Raw genomic sequence first — 19805 nt, forward strand, 5'->3', positions numbered from 1 at the left:
AATTCAAAGGACAGGCAATGAATACTGGGTTCACGAGGGAAGGACTCGCGTTTATTGTGAACACAAGTCACTAATGAGCGTCGAATATGTGAAGTGAGACATTAATTATTGCGCTCTTCTCATCATACTTAACGCAAAGTACCTCTTTAGTGCCTTTTAGTAAGATGATAAACTTCGAACGGGCAGGAGTCCCTCAGTGGCTCATCCGCGCGTTTAAGATCCAAATTGCTTTTGTGCGAATAATTGCCAGGATTATAGGCCTCAGATGCACTTACTTCAGCAATAAAACCGGCCAGTTTGAACTGTCCACATTTGATAGGGCTTATTCCACAGTGATCCTAATCATATTGATTGTTGGTTTTCCGTTTGCTCTGCCTCTCGTCTATAAAGGAGCGCGCAATGTGATCCCGTCCAATTCAGTTCCTGCACTCATTGGAACTTTTTCAGTCATTTTCAATTTCATTGTCATAATCTTGATTTATCTGAAAGAAGTAGTCAATAGTAAGAAAATAATAAAGTACTTGAATGGAGTATCGCAGGAGATTGAGGAACGTTTTCTAAGGGATGCCACAATAAGGGAATTATGTGATCCACTCTTCTACTTCCTCTTTAAATTCCTCATCTGCGAAGTAGTCTTTCTCTTAACCAACGCATTTAGCATGATATCAGTGATTAAACAATTCGGCAGTTCTTTTATCTTAGTGGGAGTCTTATCAATGTATCCCTATCTCGTTCACTTCACTGTCAGCACAACCGTCTTCATAGGTTCACTAAGGCTGAAGTTTTTCTTCAGACTCCTCAATAAGAACCTCATGAATCTCGCTCGGGAAGTGCAGAAGAACAATATCGCCGAGATGAGACAGTATGAAAGAATATCATTTAGTTGCAATTTGAGTGATAAATTGGACGAATACTCACTGTACTATGAAAGTATTTCCAACGCAACTAAAGGCCTGTTGGATCTCTACTCCTTGCAATTGCTTCTTCTCATCATTAACAACTTCATTGCGACGACCTTCCAAATGTTTCTCCAGTATGTTTTCACTAGATTGATTTTCATGGGCAGACTTGAAGCAAATATCACATTAGCAAGCTTTTCAATGGTTGTCCTTATCATTGGATTCTTGGACTTTACTATGCACGGCATTGTTGGTCAACATGTGAGAGACGAAGCTAAGCGAACAGGATTAATTCTGCACAAAATACCAACTCATCAGATGGACATAAGATTCCGAAGAAGTGTGAGATTGTCGACAAAAGTCAAAAATAGCTTGAAGTAACCTAAAATCCTTCTCACTCCCTTCCAGATTGAAACTTTCTCCTTGCAAGTTCTTCATGAGAATCCCAGTCTATCCATTTGTGGTTTCTTCATTCTAGACATTGGTCTTATTTCATCAGTAAATATAATTAAATTCCATTCAAAAAGATCAATATAGTTTCAGTACAAAAGAGATTCATTTTTCACAGGTAATCGCTGGAATTTCGAGTTATGTGCTCATCCTCATTCAGTTCGATCAGGCACAGGAGGCGCCGTGAGTTGGATGTGCTATGAGATCTCCATCAGCGTCTCATCCCGGACGATTTCTCCCCTCATCAAGCCTCCATACGCCATCAGAAGTTTCTCCCAGTAGCACCTGACATCCTCCATCCTGAGATGATGCCAAATGTGCTGATATCCCGCCTCGGCAATCTTCATAGCCACATCATCGTTCTCTTTGAAGTACTCAATGAGCGACTTCAGCTCTTCACTGGTGGGATTTGACTTCACTGGAATGTAGTGGATCCACGGCCTCAGGGAGTCATAGAAGAACTCCTTCCACTCATCGCCCACGTGAAAGACGAGAGATTTGCAGAGGAAGAGATGCTTCAGGCGAAAGCTCGCCGCCACACCACGGAAATTGAATAAATACTTGTACTTGCAATGCTCCTCGAAGCTCACTTCCGATGCCGGTTCGGCATTCAGCGTGTCAGCTGGAGATTTCCATGCCTGATTCTTGGTATACTGGGCATCTGCCATTGCAGGATCCTCCCGGGAAAGCAGCACCAATGGATCACGTTCTGAAGATGTGCGCGAGCCTCTGAAGAATGCCTTGGATTCCTTCGAATGCCAGGGAAATTTCTCAGCTGTTTTTGAGATGGACTGTCGATGCTTATCCCATCGCCCAAGACCCGTAGGATAGAGGGAAATGGCTGGGCCTCCTTCCCAGAATCCCCAGGCGGGATACATGATGTCCGCGTACTCATCAGTCTTGCTGAAGGACAGCACCGGAGCAGGTTGATTCCACTGCTTGTAGATTTGAGGCCAATCTCTCACGTTTATCACCAATTCCATATTTGGCAGCCTCTTCAGGAGTGGCTTAATAAAGTACTCAACACCTGAGCATCTGGCAGGAAACATGCACTCGCGCTGACGGAAGAGCTTCCCATCCACAATCTGATATCTTGTGCCTCGATTACTCACAGCCTCCAGCATTTGGAGCGATATTCCGCCCAGGAATGGCTCCAAGTCGTTCTCCAGCTGAATCTCATGGCACGTGCAATTGCCCTGAACGCAGGGCACATAACTCTTCTCCGCCTTGCTGATAGCAGTCCATGTGGGGTCACTTTCTGGATGAGTGAGGAAGAGCAACAAGGACATTGAGAATTATCAGGAAGTAAACAATCCATGAAGACGCAATTACCTTCCAAAAATCTCACTAGTTCCGCCTTAAATACGCAATCTTCACCCTTGACGCAGTCTTCATGGAACTCACTTGACACAACACAAGCAATTGAGAGAAAAATACTGAGAAAATTCTGCATTTTCACGGGGAAAATGAGAGGCAAACGGATCGTTGCAAGATACAAAAAGAAACGCTCAGCTGACACTCTCACATAACCTCAATCCTCCCATAAAAACATAGAAAAGTGCTGGTCAGGAGGGAAATGGTGTTTTAGGGACTCTCTCATGGATTAGCTTAAGGAACAAAGTATGACGATTACAGATTACTTATCGGGATTGTCTGACAATCCCTACTTCGGTGCTGGATTCGGTTTATTCGGCATCGGAGCCGGTGCGGCGATATTACGTAAAGGCCTCCAGGGAGGTCTCATCTTCTTCCGGCGGCACTACATGATCACACTGGAGGTGCCCTGTCGAGATAAATCCTACCAGTGGCTGCTGCAGTGGATCACACAGAGGGGTGCCCGTAAGACCCAGCATCTCAGCGTTGAGACGTCTTTTGAGCAGAAGGAGACGGGCCACGTGAAGACAAAGTATGATTTCATTCCCAGCATTGGGACACATTTCATGAGATATGGCAGGACGTGGATTAAGGTGGAGCGAGCCCGCGAGCAGCACACCCTCGACCTGCACATGGGCGTGCCCTGGGAAACCGTCACTTTAACTGCTTTTGGTCGGGACAAGAATCTGTACTTTGGGATTCTCGAGGAAGGTAGGAAGAATATCTATGATTTACTCGAAAGAAAGGTAATTTATGGCTTTCTCAGCTAGGCAACTGGCGCTGAAGCACACCGAGGGAAAGACAATCATGTACACAGCGCTGGGCAGCGAGTGGCGTCCCTTTGGACATCCCAGGAAGAGAAGACCCATCACTTCGGTCGTCCTGGATAGAGGCATATCCGACAAGATTGTGGCAGATATTCAGGAGTTCATTAAAAATCCCATGTGGTACTCCGAAAGAGGGATTCCCTACCGAAGAGGATATTTGCTGTACGGACCGCCAGGCTGTGGGAAATCCAGCTTCATCACTGCCTTGGCTGGAGAGATTGAATTTGGGATTTGCGTGCTCAATCTCTCAGATCGCAGTCTGTCGGACGACAGACTGAATCACCTTCTCAGTGTGGCTCCACAGCAATCCATCATCCTGCTGGAGGACATTGATTCAGCCTTTGTCTCGCGGGAGGAAACTAAGCAGCAGAAGTCCGCCTACGAGGGGCTCAACAGAGTCACATTCAGTGGACTCCTCAACTGCTTGGACGGCGTGGCGTCCACCGAGGCGAGGATCCTCTTCATGACCACAAACTATTTGGACAGACTAGATCCGGCACTCATTCGGCCGGGAAGAGTTGACCTGAAGGAGTACGTGGGATATTGCTCGCAGTATCAACTGGAGCAGATGTATCACAGATTTTACGGCGAGGGAGAGGATCGCAGCAAAGCCCAGGAGTTCGCTGAGAAAGTCATGACTGAGAAGAAACCAGTGAGTCCTGCGCAAATCCAAGGCTACTTCATGATGCACAAGACATCGCCCCAGGACACAGTCCTGGCGAACATCCGTGAAATCTGGGAGAGTTACTAGTAAAGTTCTCGTAATTTATTTCTTCTTCTTTGCTGCCTTTCCCTTCTTACCCTTCTTCTTCTTGCGATACGGTCCCAGGCAGTTTCTCACCATCGTTCCGCGCCACCAGGCCTGAATCCTCACAGCGCTGTCCCATTTCTTCTGCTCTAAGCGACGAGCTTCATCTTCCAGACGCTTCTGTTCGAGATACTCATCAATTTCCTCCTGGTGACCATTGTAGGAATCCTGCATGTCCCTTATGCACATCTGAAGACTCTCAATTTGAATTCTAGCCAATCTCAGCTTCTCATCCAACTCCACAAGTTCCCTGTTGTATCGCTCAATCCAAAACTGAGTCATGCTTTCCAATTTATCAATCTGGTGATGACTGAACACATCCATTTCACTCATGATCCTCTCCTCTTGATTTGATTTTCTCTCGAATTCCCGGATGCTCAGCAGCAGAGTGTTATGCTCCTTGTCATACAGAGACTGAGCCTGTTCGTGGCGAGTTGCTTCCCATTTCAATACCAATCGGCATCTCATGGCGTTCTCGAGTTCACAATCCTTTTGCTGATTTTGCAAATCAATCAACTTCTCATCGCAATCCTTGAGGCGCTTCCGACAATCCTCAGAGTCCTTTCGCAGCTTCTTCTCCAGATACAGGGACAGTTTCTTGTTCTTATTGTATTCCTCAATTATTTCGTACTCTTCTCTTCCCTCCTTGTGAATCATATCGATTACGCCTCTCAGCTGAGGAAATCCTTGCATCACTGTTTCTTCCAGGGCGTATCTAAAGAAGTCAATATCTTCTTCCAATTTCATAAATATCATCCCCTTTCCAACTGCCTCCAGAGCACTGTGCACCTTTCCCGGACTCGATTTAACGCCACTTTGAATTCTCTCCCGGAAACGCTCCTGAATCGGACGCTTCTGAACCACTTTCTTCAGCGTTTTCCGTCCCCGGTTTATGATCAAGAGTGAATCTACAGAATTTTCCAAAAGAACACCTATTCCTGTCTTCAAGAGCGTCTCCATTTTCTTCCTCAACAAACAATGTTTCCATGACAATTATTCTATTTAATTTTACGTTTCTGAACACTTTTCTTCATTGTTTTACCCTTCTTTTGCCTCTTCTTTCCGACAGTTTTCTTGCCTTTCTTCCCCTTTTCTCCTTTCTTCTTTTGATTCAAAGACTTCTTGAGGGCTGTAAGTATCTCTTCCTTGGAGACTTTTTTCTTTCTGGCGATGAGAAAATGTAAGTAGAGAGCAATCTTGGATTTCTCAATGAAAAAATCGCTAATCTTGCGAGCCTTCAAGGCTTCCAGTTCATCCGAAAGTTCAAAGATCTTGTCATTATTTTCCATGCCGACGTCCACAAATTCATTAGCTTCCAGATGGATGCTGGACAGAACTTCCTCGTAATTAGAGCATTTACCGAGTATTTTGGATACATTTTCCTGTCTTTCTTTCAACCTTGTCAATTTGTTGCTCGAATCTTGATGCATCTTTTTGAGGAATCGTCTTATCAACTGTGACGCTATCACTTCTTGATCGATTTTGCTGTAGAACAACTGCAGCGAGTCTTGCAGACTTTCTTCTTCCTGCTTGCAATAAATTTTCTGTTGATCGAGGCTTGCTTTATGCAATTCCTCAATGTCCTTCCTTCGGATGTCAATAAATTTCTCCGCCTCTTCGCCGTCCTGAATGCAGCTTAACAATTGATGTGTGAGGTATCTCAAGCCGAGTATTTTGTACTGAGCCACCAGATATTTGTAGTAGAAGGTGTCTTGAGGGAAGTAGTCCAAAAACTCCTCCAAAACATTCCACAGAGCCACTACTTCGAAATTTGTGAGAATCTCCATTGGAATCCTCCTCAATTTACTTTCCAAACTAAAGTGAATGACAAAAGTAATCTTACCTGGATAACTAGGTTTAGTGGGATTTTTTATTTCATCCGAGAAAATTACATCTACGTTTTCGCCTTCTTCGGAGCACTCACGCCTCCGGACTCCGTGACGTCTTCCTCCGAGTCCTCTTCTTCTGTGTTGTTATTTTCTGCAAACGATGCGAATCATCGCATGAGGAAGACACTTCTGTCAAGAAATGCAAGATTCTTTACCTGTTTTTGATGTCTGGACAGGAGTTTCCGGCACGATTTGTTCATTCACCAATTCAGTCATGTACGCATTGGAAGATTCCTTCATTGCCTTGAGGGAACCCAACAAACTGCTTAAAGAATCCTCGGGAATACTTTCTTCAAGCGTCTTCAGCACTGTGTCACGATTCTTAGTCACATTCACTGTGATATTGGGCATTTTTTCCAGATGATTCTCAATTTGTTTACAGCCCAAACTCGTGCGGCAAAAACAACACAAACAGAACCTCAAATGCTGCACTGGCATGCCAATTCAGAATTTATACTGCCAGTAAATAACATAGAATCAGCTGTTTCTCGTCGAAATTTTTGGTCTACTCGGGATGAGGAACCACAACAAAGAGTGAAAATATCGCGAAAATTAATTTGTGAAAGTTTTTGCATGATTCCTCCTCATTCACTTGTGACTTCATGTCCGTTCTAGTCTCTTTGTGTCACCTCAAGTTCGAAATAGACGTTGCCCCCGCAATGAGCTCTGAGGAAAGTAAGTGGGGCGCTTCAATGGCGGCCAAGGTTGGTGGCAATAATTCAATGAAAATGTCTTTCACGCTTTCACAGACGCTGATGGGGCCTGTGCCATTAGCTCTGACACCACGAACACCACGCGCTCTGCTCAAATCAATCGTGGTCAGCGCCAGCCGCGCAATATCAAGGTGGAAAACTACACAAATCGCGACCTGGAGCCATCGGAGTCTTCGCGAGGACTCTTGCCAGCGAACTCTCGGGAAGTGACTCCCATGGATGATGCGCCTCCGCCAAAGACCGAGGCCTCCGATGACATCACATTCTTCTCGGGGAACCCTTTCGTGGAGGTCACAAAGGGCATCATTCACCTGTACAAGAAGAACGAGCGAACAGATGTGATGGATTGCCAATCAAAGACCCTCTGTCTTCTGGCTGTTCCGGCAATCCTCAGTTGCCACGATCTCCTCAACTTTGTGGCACCCTGCCACTCTGTCATCCAGCACGTGCGGATCATCAGAGACGGATCACCGAATCAATTCATGGTGCTTCTCGAGTGAGTTTGCTTATTTTGCATGACAATCCTGATTGTATGGAGAGTAAAATGAATCCTATATCTGCAGATTCCGCACTATTGAGTCGGCGATTGAATTTTATGAGACATACAACGGAGTGCCGTACAACAGCCTGGAGCCAGACTCTCTCTGTCACGCTGTTTGGGTGTCTAGCGTCGTGTGGGGCTTCGATGAGACTCCACCGGCGGGACACACGGAGTTGCCCACCTGTCCAGTTTGTCTAGAGCGCATGGACGAGAGTGTGGACGGCGTGCTGACAATCCTGTGCAATCACGCCTTCCACGCGAGCTGCCTGGTGAAGTGGGGCGACTCCACATGTCCCGTCTGCCGCTGCGTCCAGACGCCCGAGCTCACAGAGAGTTCTGTGTGCATGGAGTGCGAAGGAACAGAAGCGCTCTGGATCTGTCTGATCTGTGGCCACGTGGGCTGTGGCAGATATCAAGGAGGTCACGCATTCTCCCACTATCGAATGACCAATCACACGTATGCTCTGCAGCTGGGGACGAACCGAGTGTGGGATTACGTTGGTGATAACTTTGTCCATCGGCTGCTGCAGAGCAAGACAGATGGTAAATTGGTGGCCACACAGAGTCCTGAAGGCGATGGCGAGGAGAAGATTGACTCGATGCAGCTGGAATTCACGTATTTGCTCACATCTCAGTTGGATGCGCAGCGGGAGTATTACGAAGAGAAGCTGAGTCGCCTGGAGAGCCTTGTGACGAGTGAAACAGATAAGATCAAGGCTCACACAGCCCAAATTGTGGAGCAAAATGCGACTCTGGAGGGAAAAGTGAAGGATCTGACCAAGGATAAGGCGGCGCTGGAGAAGAAGCTCTCCCAGGTGACGACTAAGCTGAATGCTGTGTCCAAGGAGCTCTCAGAAGAGCGACAAATGGGAAAGGCAATGCAGACTAATCAATCTGAGTGGCAGACAAAGTGCACCAGCCTGGAGAAGCGTCTCAAGGATCTGCAAGCGGAGAAGGAAGTCACTATAACAGATCTCAAGGAGCAGATCAGAGATTTGTCGTTTTACATGGAGGCTCAGAGTCTGATTGCCAAGTCGGAGTTGCAGGAGGAAATCGCCTCGGGGTCTGTGATCATTCCGGAGAGTTCTGGGCAGAAGGGGAAGAACCGTCGGCGAAGGAATTGAGCTCAAGACCAAGTACTACTCTTGTTTATAGATTATTGGCTTTTCAGGCTTTCCAATAAAATTGATGGTCAAATTCGCTGTGTTGTCATGTATAATTTTGAGTCAAATCTTCTGCAGAGCGATTTATTTTTAAAACACTTGACCTGGAGACGAGGTACGGTCCAAAAAAAAGGTTCTTCTCAATTCAGCCTGTCAGCAATGTCCGCATCTGCTCCAATGTCAATCAGACAAATTGCTAATTTTGTGGCCAAAAGAATACGCATACGTTGGAAAATTGTGCCGGAAGTTTTAATATTCTCATTACGAATGGTACTTTTGTGTACTGTGACGTTGTTCAATCAAATTATTAAAAAGTAGGTATAATTGATGGGAACTTGTGATTCCCGTCCAAACTGTGGAGCCACTTTTGCGCCTTACTTTTGCCATCATGAGAGCCTGAGTGTGGTCTGACGGACATCCATGGGCTGAAGCTGTCTGGCTTTCATCCCAAAAGCCTTTCTGAAATTTTTGACCTCATATATTTGCACGACTAAACACTGTTTATTCCATTTTCTGGGCACTTTTTGTCGTCAGAATACAGTTCTGGATCATAAATTCGAAACTATGCTGCAAAAATTCTCATTGACACTCGTTTATCTATTACTAATGTGCTTACAATTGGGCGCAATCGTGGCAGCGTTTATGTGAAGAGCCTCAGTAAGTTCTCTCCTGTTTTTCTGATCCCAAAATTTCCCAGGGAACCTCAATTTCGGATGAGTCAGTGTGCCTTCTTGACCACACAAGACAGTCCCAATCATTTGAGCGGGAGTGTATTTTCGCAGCGGAGCCCCATTGTGTTCACAAACACACTTCCTGAGGCACACAGCCATGCTAAAATAAATTCCAAATGACCGCTAACCACCGACTTTTGAAGGATCATTATTTTTGATTTGATATGATTTGATTTAGTTGAGATTTCATCTCGTTAGGTGACACACGCTATGCAAACGCTGCTCCCGCTCCCAATTGTCTGTGCACTTCTGCGGCTCTTGCTGTTACCTCAGGAATACGTGCGAACGCGCGCTAGCATTTTCACCCAAAGTGATACATTCCATTAATGGGTTGAAATCCGTGAGAAACTCCCCTTCAAAAGCCGAGAGGACCAAATAATGCGATGTAAGTTGCCTCAAGCACGCGCTCCCGTGCAATTTTTATGTGCTCTATTGAGAAATTAACATTCTGGCGATCCGATACGCTATGCGCCATGATAATTGGAAAAGCATTGCATTTGACATTGATTTGCAAACAATAAAACCAGCTCCCATATCAATGCACTCCCGCCGTTGCCAATCATACATTATTGAAAAGGATTGCGAGATTTTTTCTCGTATGCAAAATTCCCACTTCTATGCGCCAATGTGACAAGATTGATATGAATTTTAGTTTAATCAATTGCATTATGGAGATAAAACCACATTTTACACTCCCTTACTTTGTTGCGTGAGAAATGCTAAGATAAAAAATGTGTCTACGTGAAAAGTCCGGTATTGAGAAGTTATTTGATGAATTTATCCGCCTATTGAGTGTACACAAAAATTATTAGCTATTTATCAACGAGGCAGTTTTCATCTTATGTAGACACCTGAAGCAATGCCTCAAAACCCCCCAATGCTGTGGAGGTGCTAATTTGCTAAAAATAATTGAAAGCAAAACAACTACACAGTTGAAACTGCCTGAAAAATGTGATAAGCTGTGATGAACATGTTGTTGGGTTTGCAATGATAGATTATGTGCATCGAGTGATGGACCACCGGAATCGATCTTCATGGCGAGCTGGTGGAAGAAGAGTTATCATTGAAGCACATTTGTGGTGAAAATTGAATGTACATAATCGTGAGTCAAGAGAAAAATGATCACGCGAAGAACGGTGTGAAGGAGCAGCATAAATATGACACACTTTCGCGCGCAAAAGTTCATCCTCCGTCGGTTTCGCGCGAAGTCTCTCAAATGAAAATACAGTGAATCATCATTCGCAAGAGATTAGTCACTCATGAAAGCTTTAATTTCGCATTAATGAAGAATTTTCACCAAGAGTTTCCACTTCATTATCGCATGGACTTGAAAAGGTCTTCTAGGAAGGACAGCCGAAAATGTGCATCTCTTTTGCCTTAACCTGGGAAATTCAGGTGGCCTTTTTTGCGTGATCAGAAATGCTACAATAACCTGAAGTTTTCCAAACTAATTGGACAATCTGTCGATGCCGCACAATTTCACATACGCGCATTTAAACACTCAGTGTTGAAAAAAAATACAGCTGAAATTCGAAGGTAAGGAAAAAAAATAAGGGTCAAGTTCTGTAAGACTACTTGATCCAGTGAAGCGTTACAATGCAACCTACTTCTCGTTTTATCAATGAATCTTCATCATATCACGAATTTCCATTTGTTTTCAAACATCTCAATCTTCCGTATTTGCTCTTTTTCTCGTGGCTTCCCTAAAGTTTCACTGCAACATTGTATGTGCAGCAAGCACTTGGGATTGCATTGTTCGCCTTCGAAATGTTTCAATTTCAATAATAAGAGGAACATCACAAATGAAACATTAGGTTCTTCAGCTTTAGAAAAAGATTCATTCCAATCTGGCTATTAAAAGTATTACGCAACAAAAAAAACTATTTCGCAATATTTGTAGTATTATTGTTGATTGTCTGTGAATTTATTTCAAGTCGTTTATTTTAATAATAAGGCAGAAAATTGAACAACACAATTTTCCTTTGACTTTTCATTACAAAACAAACTCAATGATTTTCCGCAGTCTGACCATAAAACTTTCTTTCGTCAGGTGTAACGGCATTTCTACAGTTTTTGTCTACTTCTCAATGGCAATTACCATCTTTTCAGACACTTTGGCCCCGGGTTCACCTATTTTGCAAAACGCGTCTAAAGTAGGTAAAACGGATAAAAGCTCTTGAAATAATCGCGAAATTTGAGCTTCGCGCACGCACATTCAGTAATAACTTGTGGAAATTTGTACTTTAGTGGCAGGAAAGAGGCACAACGGGACCAGAAGCAGCAAGAATGTTATCAAATAGTGAACCTTCTAAACGCTCTTGCATTATTTTGCATTAATAGTATTCAATTATTCATTGTCGACACTAATTACAAGTCAGGTTCATCGTATATGCAGAATTATCTCACTGTATTATCTGCCCCTCCACAGTCACTTCAGCCACATTGATCCTATCGCGGCGCTGTGTTTATGTGTACAGCCAATTCTTTCCATAATATCTTTCTCAAATATTTCTTTCCTCCACCACAAAAGCTAACTACACAATTATGATCAATTATAATTCAATGTATGCGATCTTGAAAATATTAAGTAGCTCTTTAGCAACATTGATGGATGGAGTTGACAAGACGGATTTTCTAATATCCATATCGTTTATATTGAGAATGACATTTCTCACGAGAGAGGTGGAAAATGGTCAGAGCGCGAGCGTATAATATTGATCTCGATTGTTAGCTCAATTATCGGAAACTGCAATGATACTGAATAGAAATCATTTCCGAGCATATACATATGCATGGGACGTGCAGTTAGGGAGGAATTCAAACTATCAATTAGGGAAAATGCTCAGTATTTTCCTCTGTCTTAATATGAGTCAATGTAGCGGGATTGATTGCTCTCCATTCTACACATTCTCTATAATGCATTGAAGGTGCATTTTCTTTTCCTCCTTCCACTTGCGAAAGATGCTGCATTCTCTCTCAATTCGCGAGCAATCAAAATGAGAATTGAGAGAATCAATTGGCGAATAGCGCATGACATTCAATGTATATATGCTTAACACTTTTTCAATTTTGCAAGCAAGCGCGTGGAAGATGATCGAGCAATGTTCAATAACGAAAAGAATTGTGGAAATCGCTGTGAGAACCATGAAAAACTGACTGACACGCTAATAAGAGGATATCCCACATACATATTTTCATTCTTATTCAATGTAACAGTTTTTAGTTCATTCATTCGTTTGCACTCTGCACACTGGCGAAGTGCAGAGTGCGAAGCACTCTCTCGAGCCAACAATTGCGTCACGGAAAATGCATGAAAAGCTCATCACTGGCAAAAACGATGGGAGGTTGTAATTATCCAAAAAAATGCATTTTCACGGATCAAGATTGTGAACTGTGGAAATCATTGCGAAAATGCACATGAAACTGGTTTTGTGATATTTTATTCACTTGACTCATCCCAGTCGGAAATTATACATTATTATGTTAATTGGCTTGAGTTGAGTGAAGAATAGAAAAAAAACCCCACGAAATCATTGAACTGAAATTTATATAATGAAAAATTCAAACTTCGGCTGATAAATGAAATCAGCAGCAGTGCTTCTATGGCGTCAATAACTCATATGAGAAGTTAATTGATGAGGTGTGTTTGTGCATCAGAATAGCATGCGTCTGTGCTTCTCAAATCCCATATGTTTCATCCGTCTGCTCGCAACATTCTTTCGCGCTCTTCCACCTGATCCGGTTATGTGAATTCAATGCAATTTCTATCGGAGGTGCATAAACTCCTTTTGCGTATATGAAATGATATGGAATTGTGTGCTCTTTTTCCTCCCAATTCTCAATGAACATCCGAAAAAATATGCTGTGTTTTGCCACAAACGATATGGAAAATGCTGCGCCAGTGGAGCAGTCATGAAAAACGTGCAAATCTTTAAATTAATCAAAATCAGAGACTAATCTCATAATCTGATGGCACGTAAATAAGGCGCATATATCGTACAGTTGATCAAATAAAACCGAATGTTTAATGCTCGTTGAAATTACAAATCATCCTCGCGAGATAGAGGGTGACGATTATATGGACCGCTCATCTGCCAGAGGGGCGACGGGAGCCAACTGGCAGCATCAACACAGTCTTCCCACTTTGAGAATGTATCTCTCAAGATAACACTGTGGATTTTGATAACAACAAACACATCAACTCCTCTGACTCATCCTCGCACTATCAATGGCGACCGGGGACGTGCGACGCATTCCCAATGCTAAAGATGTCCACGCGCGGGTCCAGGAAAAATCACTGTCGAAGGATGAGGACATCCGGATTCTCGAGGACACCCCTGAGACGGACTTATCACTCAAACACCGCGTCAAAGGTGGAATTTTAGACGGCAAAGGCATAGAACATAATGGCATTCTTCACTTAATTGACATATTTTGCGAAATCCAATTGTGCTACGTGATAAATATGTAAAATTGTGTGCGGAAAATATTTACTCTTTTGTAAATACACACTGAAAATAGTCCATGTGCGGGAGAACGAAAGAGCTGTAGAATTTCATGAAAATTTCACTTGATTCTGTTTCTCTTGAAGTTATTATATTTTCAAATTGATTCATGAACATTGACTATGATAAGCATCTGAATTACTTATTGGTCAAGATCAATATTTATTGATAAGTCATTGATCCAATTTTGATAAGATTTCACGAAAATTGCGTTTCTGTGGAATATCAATGCACAATCGTGGTGTTTTCTGGGAAAAAAGCACATCATATTTTGTGCACTTCATCAACAGAGAGCACAGTCATCCCAAAAGATGCTGAAACTGTCACAGAAGTAATCTCTGCAATATAATATTGTAATTGGGTTGAAAATTTCACACATAATTTCAAAACCCTCAGCGATTAAGAGATTTAAATCCGAGTACGATTAATTTACAAGGGGCATGATAATTTTTCACGACGGATATTATCTCACTGCGGATTAAGCATCATCAAAGTGCAAACTAAGCCATTCAAGTATAAAAGGTGGCAGTTTCTTAGACAATGCCCACCATTTTTGAGTGGTTTGCCTGCAAACCACTCCCCGTGTTTCCATCGCAATTGCACGTGATAATACCAAAGAAGTGATATAAGGCTTGTTGAGTGAGTATCCAGTTACGCATTAAAGGATTCCCAGTTGCCAGATCGCCCCCGAAAAAAGAGTGGATATTGTGAATCACAGAATATTCGCAGAAAGAACACAATAGCTTGGTCAAATATTTTGGATGGAAAGAAAAATTTTTCCTCACATTAGTTGGTGGTTAATGACTAAAGAGAATCGCGTCTTGTAATTTGTATTAAGTGATGAATCACTCCAATCTTGTAGGTTGTCGAAATCTTAAAAAGAAAATGTAATATTGAAAATAAATGTGTAAATTGGTTCAAATAACAATTTATTAACATTATTACGTACGCTATCACTTAACGACCTTTTGAGAATTTTTATTTATGTGATGATTTTCGCAGAAAAACGTGAAGCTTTTATTTCCTCTCGCCACCCAATCGTACATCATTGGCCTGGCTATTTGCCCCATCCCTCCATCACAGACTGCCCGCCACAGGCGAATTCTCTCTGTGTATATTTTGAAAGTTTGAGAAGTGACGAGATCACTGCCAAGTGCCAGATTTTTTCCCCTCTCTCTGCTGTCCAAGTGAGTTACAATGCAAAACAATATTTGCCCACATGAGAGAGAACAGGTAGCCTTTCCACGTAATGTAATCTGGCGAGAGGAACCGCGGAGATTAACAGTATCATGCACGCAGGACAGCTTCAGCACGCGCTGAGCACCGCGAGGCGATGATAGAGGGAAAGAGAGAGAGAGGGAGAAAGAGAGAAAAGTCAGTACTATTGACTTGTTTTAAGAGAGAAGGCTACAATGTGTGAAAATGTTAGGCACACACTCTACGCGACGATACGACGTAGTCTCGGAGCCCCACAGCTCCCCTTCTTTTGGAGAATCTCACATAACGAGGCTGTAGCAAAAAGCGCCAAACAGTTGTGAAAACTAGTCAGTTACAATCAAACTCTCCCAGGAGCAACAACCACTCACTACACTCTCTCGCAGCGGATCATTTTCTCCTTCGCGATCAAGTCAAGAGTCCTCCACCAGTGCGACTATTAATTGCAGTCTCTGGCAGCGCTTAAGTTCTAAGTGAAGCAAATTGCAAAGTGATATTAACAAGTCCGTTACATTGTTAAGTGCCTAAATGAGGATATTACTAATTCACTAAAATCATCACACTTTAGTGCTGTTTGGAGGGAAAGAAAAGAAGCGAGAGAATTAAGTTCACGCCAGGCAAGGTTGCCCCAGTGATACAAAGGAAGATTATTAATGAGAACGTTCAATTTGGCAAATTTCATGACGATTTTCGTACATTTAAGTGTGTGCTGGTAGTTTTTATGTTTAAGAACGCACCAGAGAATATATAATATTTTATTTTCACTCGCTCCCCCCTCCCTAAATCCCCGTCACAACGAACCGCGCCACCGTTCTGCTCACCTTCGTGGAGTGTTTGCTTAAAGTACAAAGGTGAATTTAAATATCTAATTAGTTATAAGTGTTTAAGAGGCAACTGTACTCTTATAAACTTGATTTTCTCTCAAAACTTGTAAATCAATCACTCATTTCCTATTTCCATGCAATTCACGCAAATCAATGTCAAAGGCGGGAAAAATGTGAAAAACCTCTTTCTTCCACATGCTTATTAACACCCATCAAGTGAGGCTTTTTCTTCTGTGCAACTCTATACACACGATTCGCTACCACCTCTATATCGTCCCCATTGAGAGTATAAGCTAAAGATATAATACTAAATTGAGGACTCTCGAGTTTAATCAATTGACAAAAATGTCGTGAACTAATTCTTCTTCTTTTCTACTCTCTATATTCACACAATTCTCAACTGCAGACGAAGTTCACGTCACACTTCCGCGCACTTTTCACAGTCAAGAAGACTTAAAGGGAAAACCTCAGCCAGCATCTTCGGCAAGTGACCTTCCACACTCATCCCGACTCTTCTCTTCTGTTCACAAAGAGGCGACACGCGCAAAAACCATATCACGGGACAGCATAGAATGGTAGAAAGTGATTCCGATACCAACACCTCAAGTAGTAAGTGCCCTAATCTGTCCACCAGTTCAGCACAGGAGATGATCGCATCCTTCCCTCCCTGTATAGATTGTAATGTAACTGACGATCGTCTAAAGAACGGCGTCGGATCCAAAGAGCTAGAGCTGAAGAGTATCTCTGCTCCGGTAAATTCTACTACACGTTCGGAACTCACACCACCCACGCTCGAGGCGTCCCACATCAAGGAGAAGAGTCTCAAGGACCCCGAGAAGGGGCACAACCTCAAGGCGGACTTCGAGGAGGCCATCGAACTCGCTGGCTATGGACGCTTCCACTACATTCTACTAGCAATATGCGGCCTGGTGAGCACGAGCGAGGAGATGGACGTCATCTCGATGTCCTTCATCCTCCCGTCGGCTCAGTGCGACCTTAACCTGAACACGCAGACCAAGGGATGGCTCAACTCTATCATCTTCATCGGGATGATGGTGGGCGCCTATGCGTGGGGCAGCGTGGCTGACTCCCTCGGCAGGAAGAAGGTGCTCATTGTCATCTCCGTGATGAATGCCATGTGCATCGTCGCGTCGTCCTTCTGCCAGACCTACGCACTCTTCATGGTGTTTCGCTTCCTCAACGGCGCTGCGTAAGTTAATGCGTATATTCGCAAAATCACCTTTATTATTGGGTTTCCCCTCTAAGTAGTCAACAGAAAAAAAATCGCACATGCATATCATTAATCTTCAAACTCTTTAAGTAAATGTGTTAAGTGAGAGAGAGAGAGAAAAAAGCACTCCCCAAAACATTTAAAAACTATGTATTGTGTGAATCCAGTCACTTTATAGGATTAAAAACTCTGTCGGCGCTTTTGCTCTCACTCAATTACAGCGCTTTTCGCGTTTTTCCTCTCAGGCGTTTATATACACATTTCCCGACATAAAAGCAGGAATTATAATTATTACTCATCACACTCGAATCACTGGGCATTTGCCCCTTAGTTGAGACACAAAGAGAACTCCCCCTCCTTAATATGTTTTGAATGAGATGCAATTATATCAAGGAAAAAAATAGGCCGATAGAGTCTTTCGTGTGTGAATATTGAAGAAAAACATTTCATTACCACTTTATAGTAGTGATACAAAAATAAGTCTCACGTGAGAATACAATCGACATTTCAATCTTTTTCTGTTCACCAAAACTCGTAAAATCCAATAATTCATATTTAATAGAATCTGCCTTCCTTCCCAATAAAGCCATTCGCCGCCTAATTTCCTCTCGAACAAAATCCGTCTCTTTCCAGATTGGGCGGGAGTGGACCGGTCATCTGGTCCTACTTCGCCGAGTTCCAGCCAAAGTCCAAACGTGGCTCCATGCTCAGCTTCATGGCGGCCTTCTGGACGCTGGGCAACCTCTTGGTTGCCGGCATGGCGTGGCTCATCATCCCGTCATCCATTGGTCTCTACACGCCCTACTTCATCTACAACTCCTGGCGCATCTTCCTGATGGTCTGCTCGCTGCCGTCATTCCTCGTGGCCGCTCTGCTGCTGTACTTGCCCGAGAGTCCCAAGTTCCTGCTGTCGCAGGGACGCAATGAGGAGGCGCTGGCCATCTTCAGGGGCATCTTTGTGACCAACACAGGCAAATCCAAGGACTTGTACCCAGTCAAAGAGTTACTCATCGACGCCAAACTGCAGACAGAGCTGGAGAGCACATCGAAACCCATCAAGGGAAAGTATGTGACAATGCTGGCGGACATCATGGACAACAGCAAGCAGCTCTTCATGTCGCCCATCCTGAGATTCACCATTATCTCCATCACCATCAACTTCACCTTCCACATCGGCTACTACGGCCTCATGATGTGGTTCCCGGAGCTCTTCAATCGCTTCGATGAGTACGCACGCAACCATCCCGGCGAGGAGGCCTCCGTGTGTCAAGTGACCAACTATGTGGTCAGTTCTGGTTCACACTCCGACGCAGGCGTCTGCTCCGCGAAGATCCCCAGCAGTGTCTTCATGGAGTCCCTCATCACCGTGGCCTCCGCCCTGCCCGCCAACATCCTCGCAGTCATCGGCATGGACCGTCTGGGCCGCAAGTTCTTCCTCGTCTTCAGTACAGTCTCGGCTGGCCTCTGCTCAGCCGGAATGTACTTTGTCTACAACAAAACGCACAACCTCATCGTGTCAGCCGTCTTCAGTGGCGTGATCTCCTGTGGAAATGCAGCCTTGGATTGTCTCATCACTGAAGTCTTCCCCACAAATCTCAGGTAAGCCCACGTCGCCTGTCTCCGACACTCAGCCTCGCAATGCAATGAACTTTCCTCCCTCTTACAGGGCCACGGGAGTTGCCATATCCATGGTGGCCGCGCGTCTAGGCGGCATCATTGGCAATGTCGTCATAGCCACCCTACTGGACATGTACTGTCCCGCCCCCACATTCATCGTGGCCTTCCTTCTTGCCGGCGGTGGCCTCATGTGTCTCTTCTTGCCTAATACAACACGCACAGCACTTTCCTGATATCGGCTCACGCACCGCAGCGCTCAATGAAAGAATTTCCTAATCTCGAATGTAGACTAGCAAATATTCACCACTTTAGAGTATTGTGCCTAGCATAGTGTTGTAAATCAAGGTTAAGATGGGTGATAGAAAGCTCAGAAGATTCATGTGTAAAACCCTAAGACAAAGCATCCAGCTAAAGTTGAATGTCTCCGCACGCTCACACGTCTACCAATTGAGTCAGCCACTCTCTCATTATCCGGTTGATTCTCCTTTCCTATACAATGCAAAATATGTTTGCATATATAATATATTTTTGGCTGACCACATTTATTCATTTCTTGATTTGTAGGTAAATGAATTACCAAGTTGTGCCATAACTAACGTAATATAATCAGCATTATTATGCGAAGTGACCCGACTTCCCGATCCCTCAGACCACCCTCCACTCTTGTCCCCAATTTCAATCACAACAAATTCTCGTTAGCACGGTAAGGGTATACCAATTAGTAGACTAGTGTAGTTTGCAGTATTTATCGCGCACAGTTGGAAATTACACAACTTTCGAAAGATATTTTGTATTTACTTCTCCACAACCTCCCTTGTATCAATTCCAATACTGTTGTATTATATTTTAAGAGTGTAATATTCCTTCTGAATAAATAAACATGAATTTATAAATGCTTTGCCTCACATTCCTCCTTTCGCATTCTGCATTTGCCTGTATTTCACCATAAACATGGAAAACTTCTCAATATCGCATTATTATTTCCACAACATTCAATAGCATTACCATCAAGGGCGAC

General features: G+C 43.6%; 7 protein-coding genes across 8 annotated transcripts; 4 read left to right on the forward strand and 3 right to left on the reverse strand.

Annotated features, from left to right (window-relative positions):
- Positions 1–164: 164 nt before the first annotated feature.
- On the forward strand, positions 165–1570 carry LOC132264873 (gustatory receptor for bitter taste 93a-like). Its single transcript, XM_059765208.1, has 3 exons — positions 165–1241; positions 1308–1397; positions 1468–1570. The coding sequence occupies exons 1-3, from the start codon at positions 165–167 to the stop codon at positions 1534–1536; spliced, it is 1236 nt and encodes a 411-aa protein (XP_059621191.1). The 3' UTR covers positions 1537–1570.
- On the reverse strand, positions 1341–2895 carry LOC132265137 (O-glucosyltransferase rumi homolog). Its single transcript, XM_059765655.1, has 2 exons — positions 2682–2895; positions 1341–2607 (listed from the first exon to the last, which is right to left on the reverse strand). Exons 1-2 carry the CDS (start codon positions 2800–2802, stop codon positions 1547–1549), a joined length of 1182 nt encoding a protein of 393 aa, XP_059621638.1. The 5' UTR covers positions 2803–2895; the 3' UTR covers positions 1341–1546.
- On the forward strand, positions 2873–4301 carry LOC132264874 (mitochondrial chaperone BCS1). Its single transcript, XM_059765209.1, has 2 exons — positions 2873–3434; positions 3490–4301. Exons 1-2 carry the CDS (start codon positions 2972–2974, stop codon positions 4299–4301), a joined length of 1275 nt encoding a protein of 424 aa, XP_059621192.1. The 5' UTR covers positions 2873–2971.
- Positions 4302–4316: 15 nt separating this feature from the next.
- LOC132264875 (dynein regulatory complex protein 9) lies at positions 4317–5654 on the reverse strand. The gene has a single exon (XM_059765210.1). It carries the CDS (start codon positions 5316–5318, stop codon positions 4317–4319), a length of 1002 nt encoding a protein of 333 aa, XP_059621193.1. The 5' UTR covers positions 5319–5654.
- A 556-nt stretch (positions 5655–6210) lies between these two features.
- Positions 6211–6695, reverse strand: LOC132265148 (uncharacterized). The gene is made up of 2 exons (XM_059765674.1): positions 6403–6695; positions 6211–6338 (listed from the first exon to the last, which is right to left on the reverse strand). Exons 1-2 carry the CDS (start codon positions 6683–6685, stop codon positions 6253–6255), a joined length of 369 nt encoding a protein of 122 aa, XP_059621657.1. The 5' UTR covers positions 6686–6695; the 3' UTR covers positions 6211–6252.
- Positions 6696–6811: 116 nt separating this feature from the next.
- On the forward strand, positions 6812–8703 carry LOC132265126 (BRCA1-associated protein). The gene is made up of 3 exons (XM_059765637.1): positions 6812–6922; positions 6997–7456; positions 7524–8703. The coding sequence occupies exons 1-3, from the start codon at positions 6850–6852 to the stop codon at positions 8623–8625; spliced, it is 1635 nt and encodes a 544-aa protein (XP_059621620.1). The 5' UTR covers positions 6812–6849; the 3' UTR covers positions 8626–8703.
- A 5736-nt stretch (positions 8704–14439) lies between these two features.
- On the forward strand, positions 14440–19680 carry LOC132265124 (synaptic vesicle glycoprotein 2B-like). Of its 2 annotated transcripts, none has more exons than XM_059765634.1 (5): positions 14440–14539; positions 16346–16548; positions 16615–17149; positions 17804–18769; positions 18837–19680. In XM_059765634.1, the coding sequence occupies exons 2-5, from the start codon at positions 16512–16514 to the stop codon at positions 19018–19020; spliced, it is 1722 nt and encodes a 573-aa protein (XP_059621617.1). In that variant the 5' UTR covers positions 14440–14539; positions 16346–16511; the 3' UTR covers positions 19021–19680. The 2 variants fall into 2 exon arrangements, with proteins under 2 accessions (XP_059621617.1, XP_059621616.1); XM_059765633.1 differs by having other exon boundaries at positions 14449–15966.
- The last annotated feature ends 125 nt before the right edge of the window (positions 19681–19805 follow it).

This window comes from Phlebotomus argentipes, unplaced genomic scaffold, assembly GCF_947086385.1.
Source record: "Phlebotomus argentipes unplaced genomic scaffold, Phlebotomus argentipes genome assembly contig_2, whole genome shotgun sequence".
Classification (NCBI taxonomy): domain Eukaryota; kingdom Metazoa; phylum Arthropoda; class Insecta; order Diptera; family Psychodidae; genus Phlebotomus; species Phlebotomus argentipes.

Coding starts and splice junctions, on each gene's coding strand:
- LOC132265126 (XM_059765637.1), top strand. CDS start 6,850: ATGTCCGTTCTAGTCTCTTTGTGTCACCTCAAGTTCGAAATAGACGTT. Junction 6,923..6,996: donor CGCAATGAGCTCTGAGGAAA/GTAAGTGGGGCG, acceptor ACGCTTTCACAG/ACGCTGATGGGGCCTGTGCC. Junction 7,457..7,523: donor CAATTCATGGTGCTTCTCGA/GTGAGTTTGCTT, acceptor CTATATCTGCAG/ATTCCGCACTATTGAGTCGG.
- LOC132265137 (XM_059765655.1), bottom strand. CDS start 2,802: ATGCAGAATTTTCTCAGTATTTTTCTCTCAATTGCTTGTGTTGTGTCA. Junction 2,608..2,681: donor ACTAGTGAGATTTTTGGAAG/GTAATTGCGTCT, acceptor TCACTCATCCAG/AAAGTGACCCCACATGGACT.
- LOC132265124 (XM_059765634.1), top strand. CDS start 16,512: ATGGTAGAAAGTGATTCCGATACCAACACCTCAAGTA. Junction 16,549..16,614: donor CGATACCAACACCTCAAGTA/GTAAGTGCCCTA, acceptor CTCCCTGTATAG/ATTGTAATGTAACTGACGAT. Junction 17,150..17,803: donor CGCTTCCTCAACGGCGCTGC/GTAAGTTAATGC, acceptor GTCTCTTTCCAG/ATTGGGCGGGAGTGGACCGG.
- LOC132264873 (XM_059765208.1), top strand. CDS start 165: ATGATAAACTTCGAACGGGCAGGAGTCCCTCAGTGGCTCATCCGCGCG. Junction 1,242..1,307: donor ACATAAGATTCCGAAGAAGT/GTGAGATTGTCG, acceptor ACTCCCTTCCAG/ATTGAAACTTTCTCCTTGCA. Junction 1,398..1,467: donor ACATTGGTCTTATTTCATCA/GTAAATATAATT, acceptor CATTTTTCACAG/GTAATCGCTGGAATTTCGAG.
- LOC132264875 (XM_059765210.1), bottom strand. CDS start 5,318: ATGGAGACGCTCTTGAAGACAGGAATAGGTGTTCTTTTGGAAAATTCT.
- LOC132264874 (XM_059765209.1), top strand. CDS start 2,972: ATGACGATTACAGATTACTTATCGGGATTGTCTGACAATCCCTACTTC. Junction 3,435..3,489: donor CTTTGGGATTCTCGAGGAAG/GTAGGAAGAATA, acceptor TGGCTTTCTCAG/CTAGGCAACTGGCGCTGAAG.
- LOC132265148 (XM_059765674.1), bottom strand. CDS start 6,685: ATGCCAGTGCAGCATTTGAGGTTCTGTTTGTGTTGTTTTTGCCGCACG. Junction 6,339..6,402: donor TGTCCAGACATCAAAAACAG/GTAAAGAATCTT, acceptor CATCGTTTGCAG/AAAATAACAACACAGAAGAA.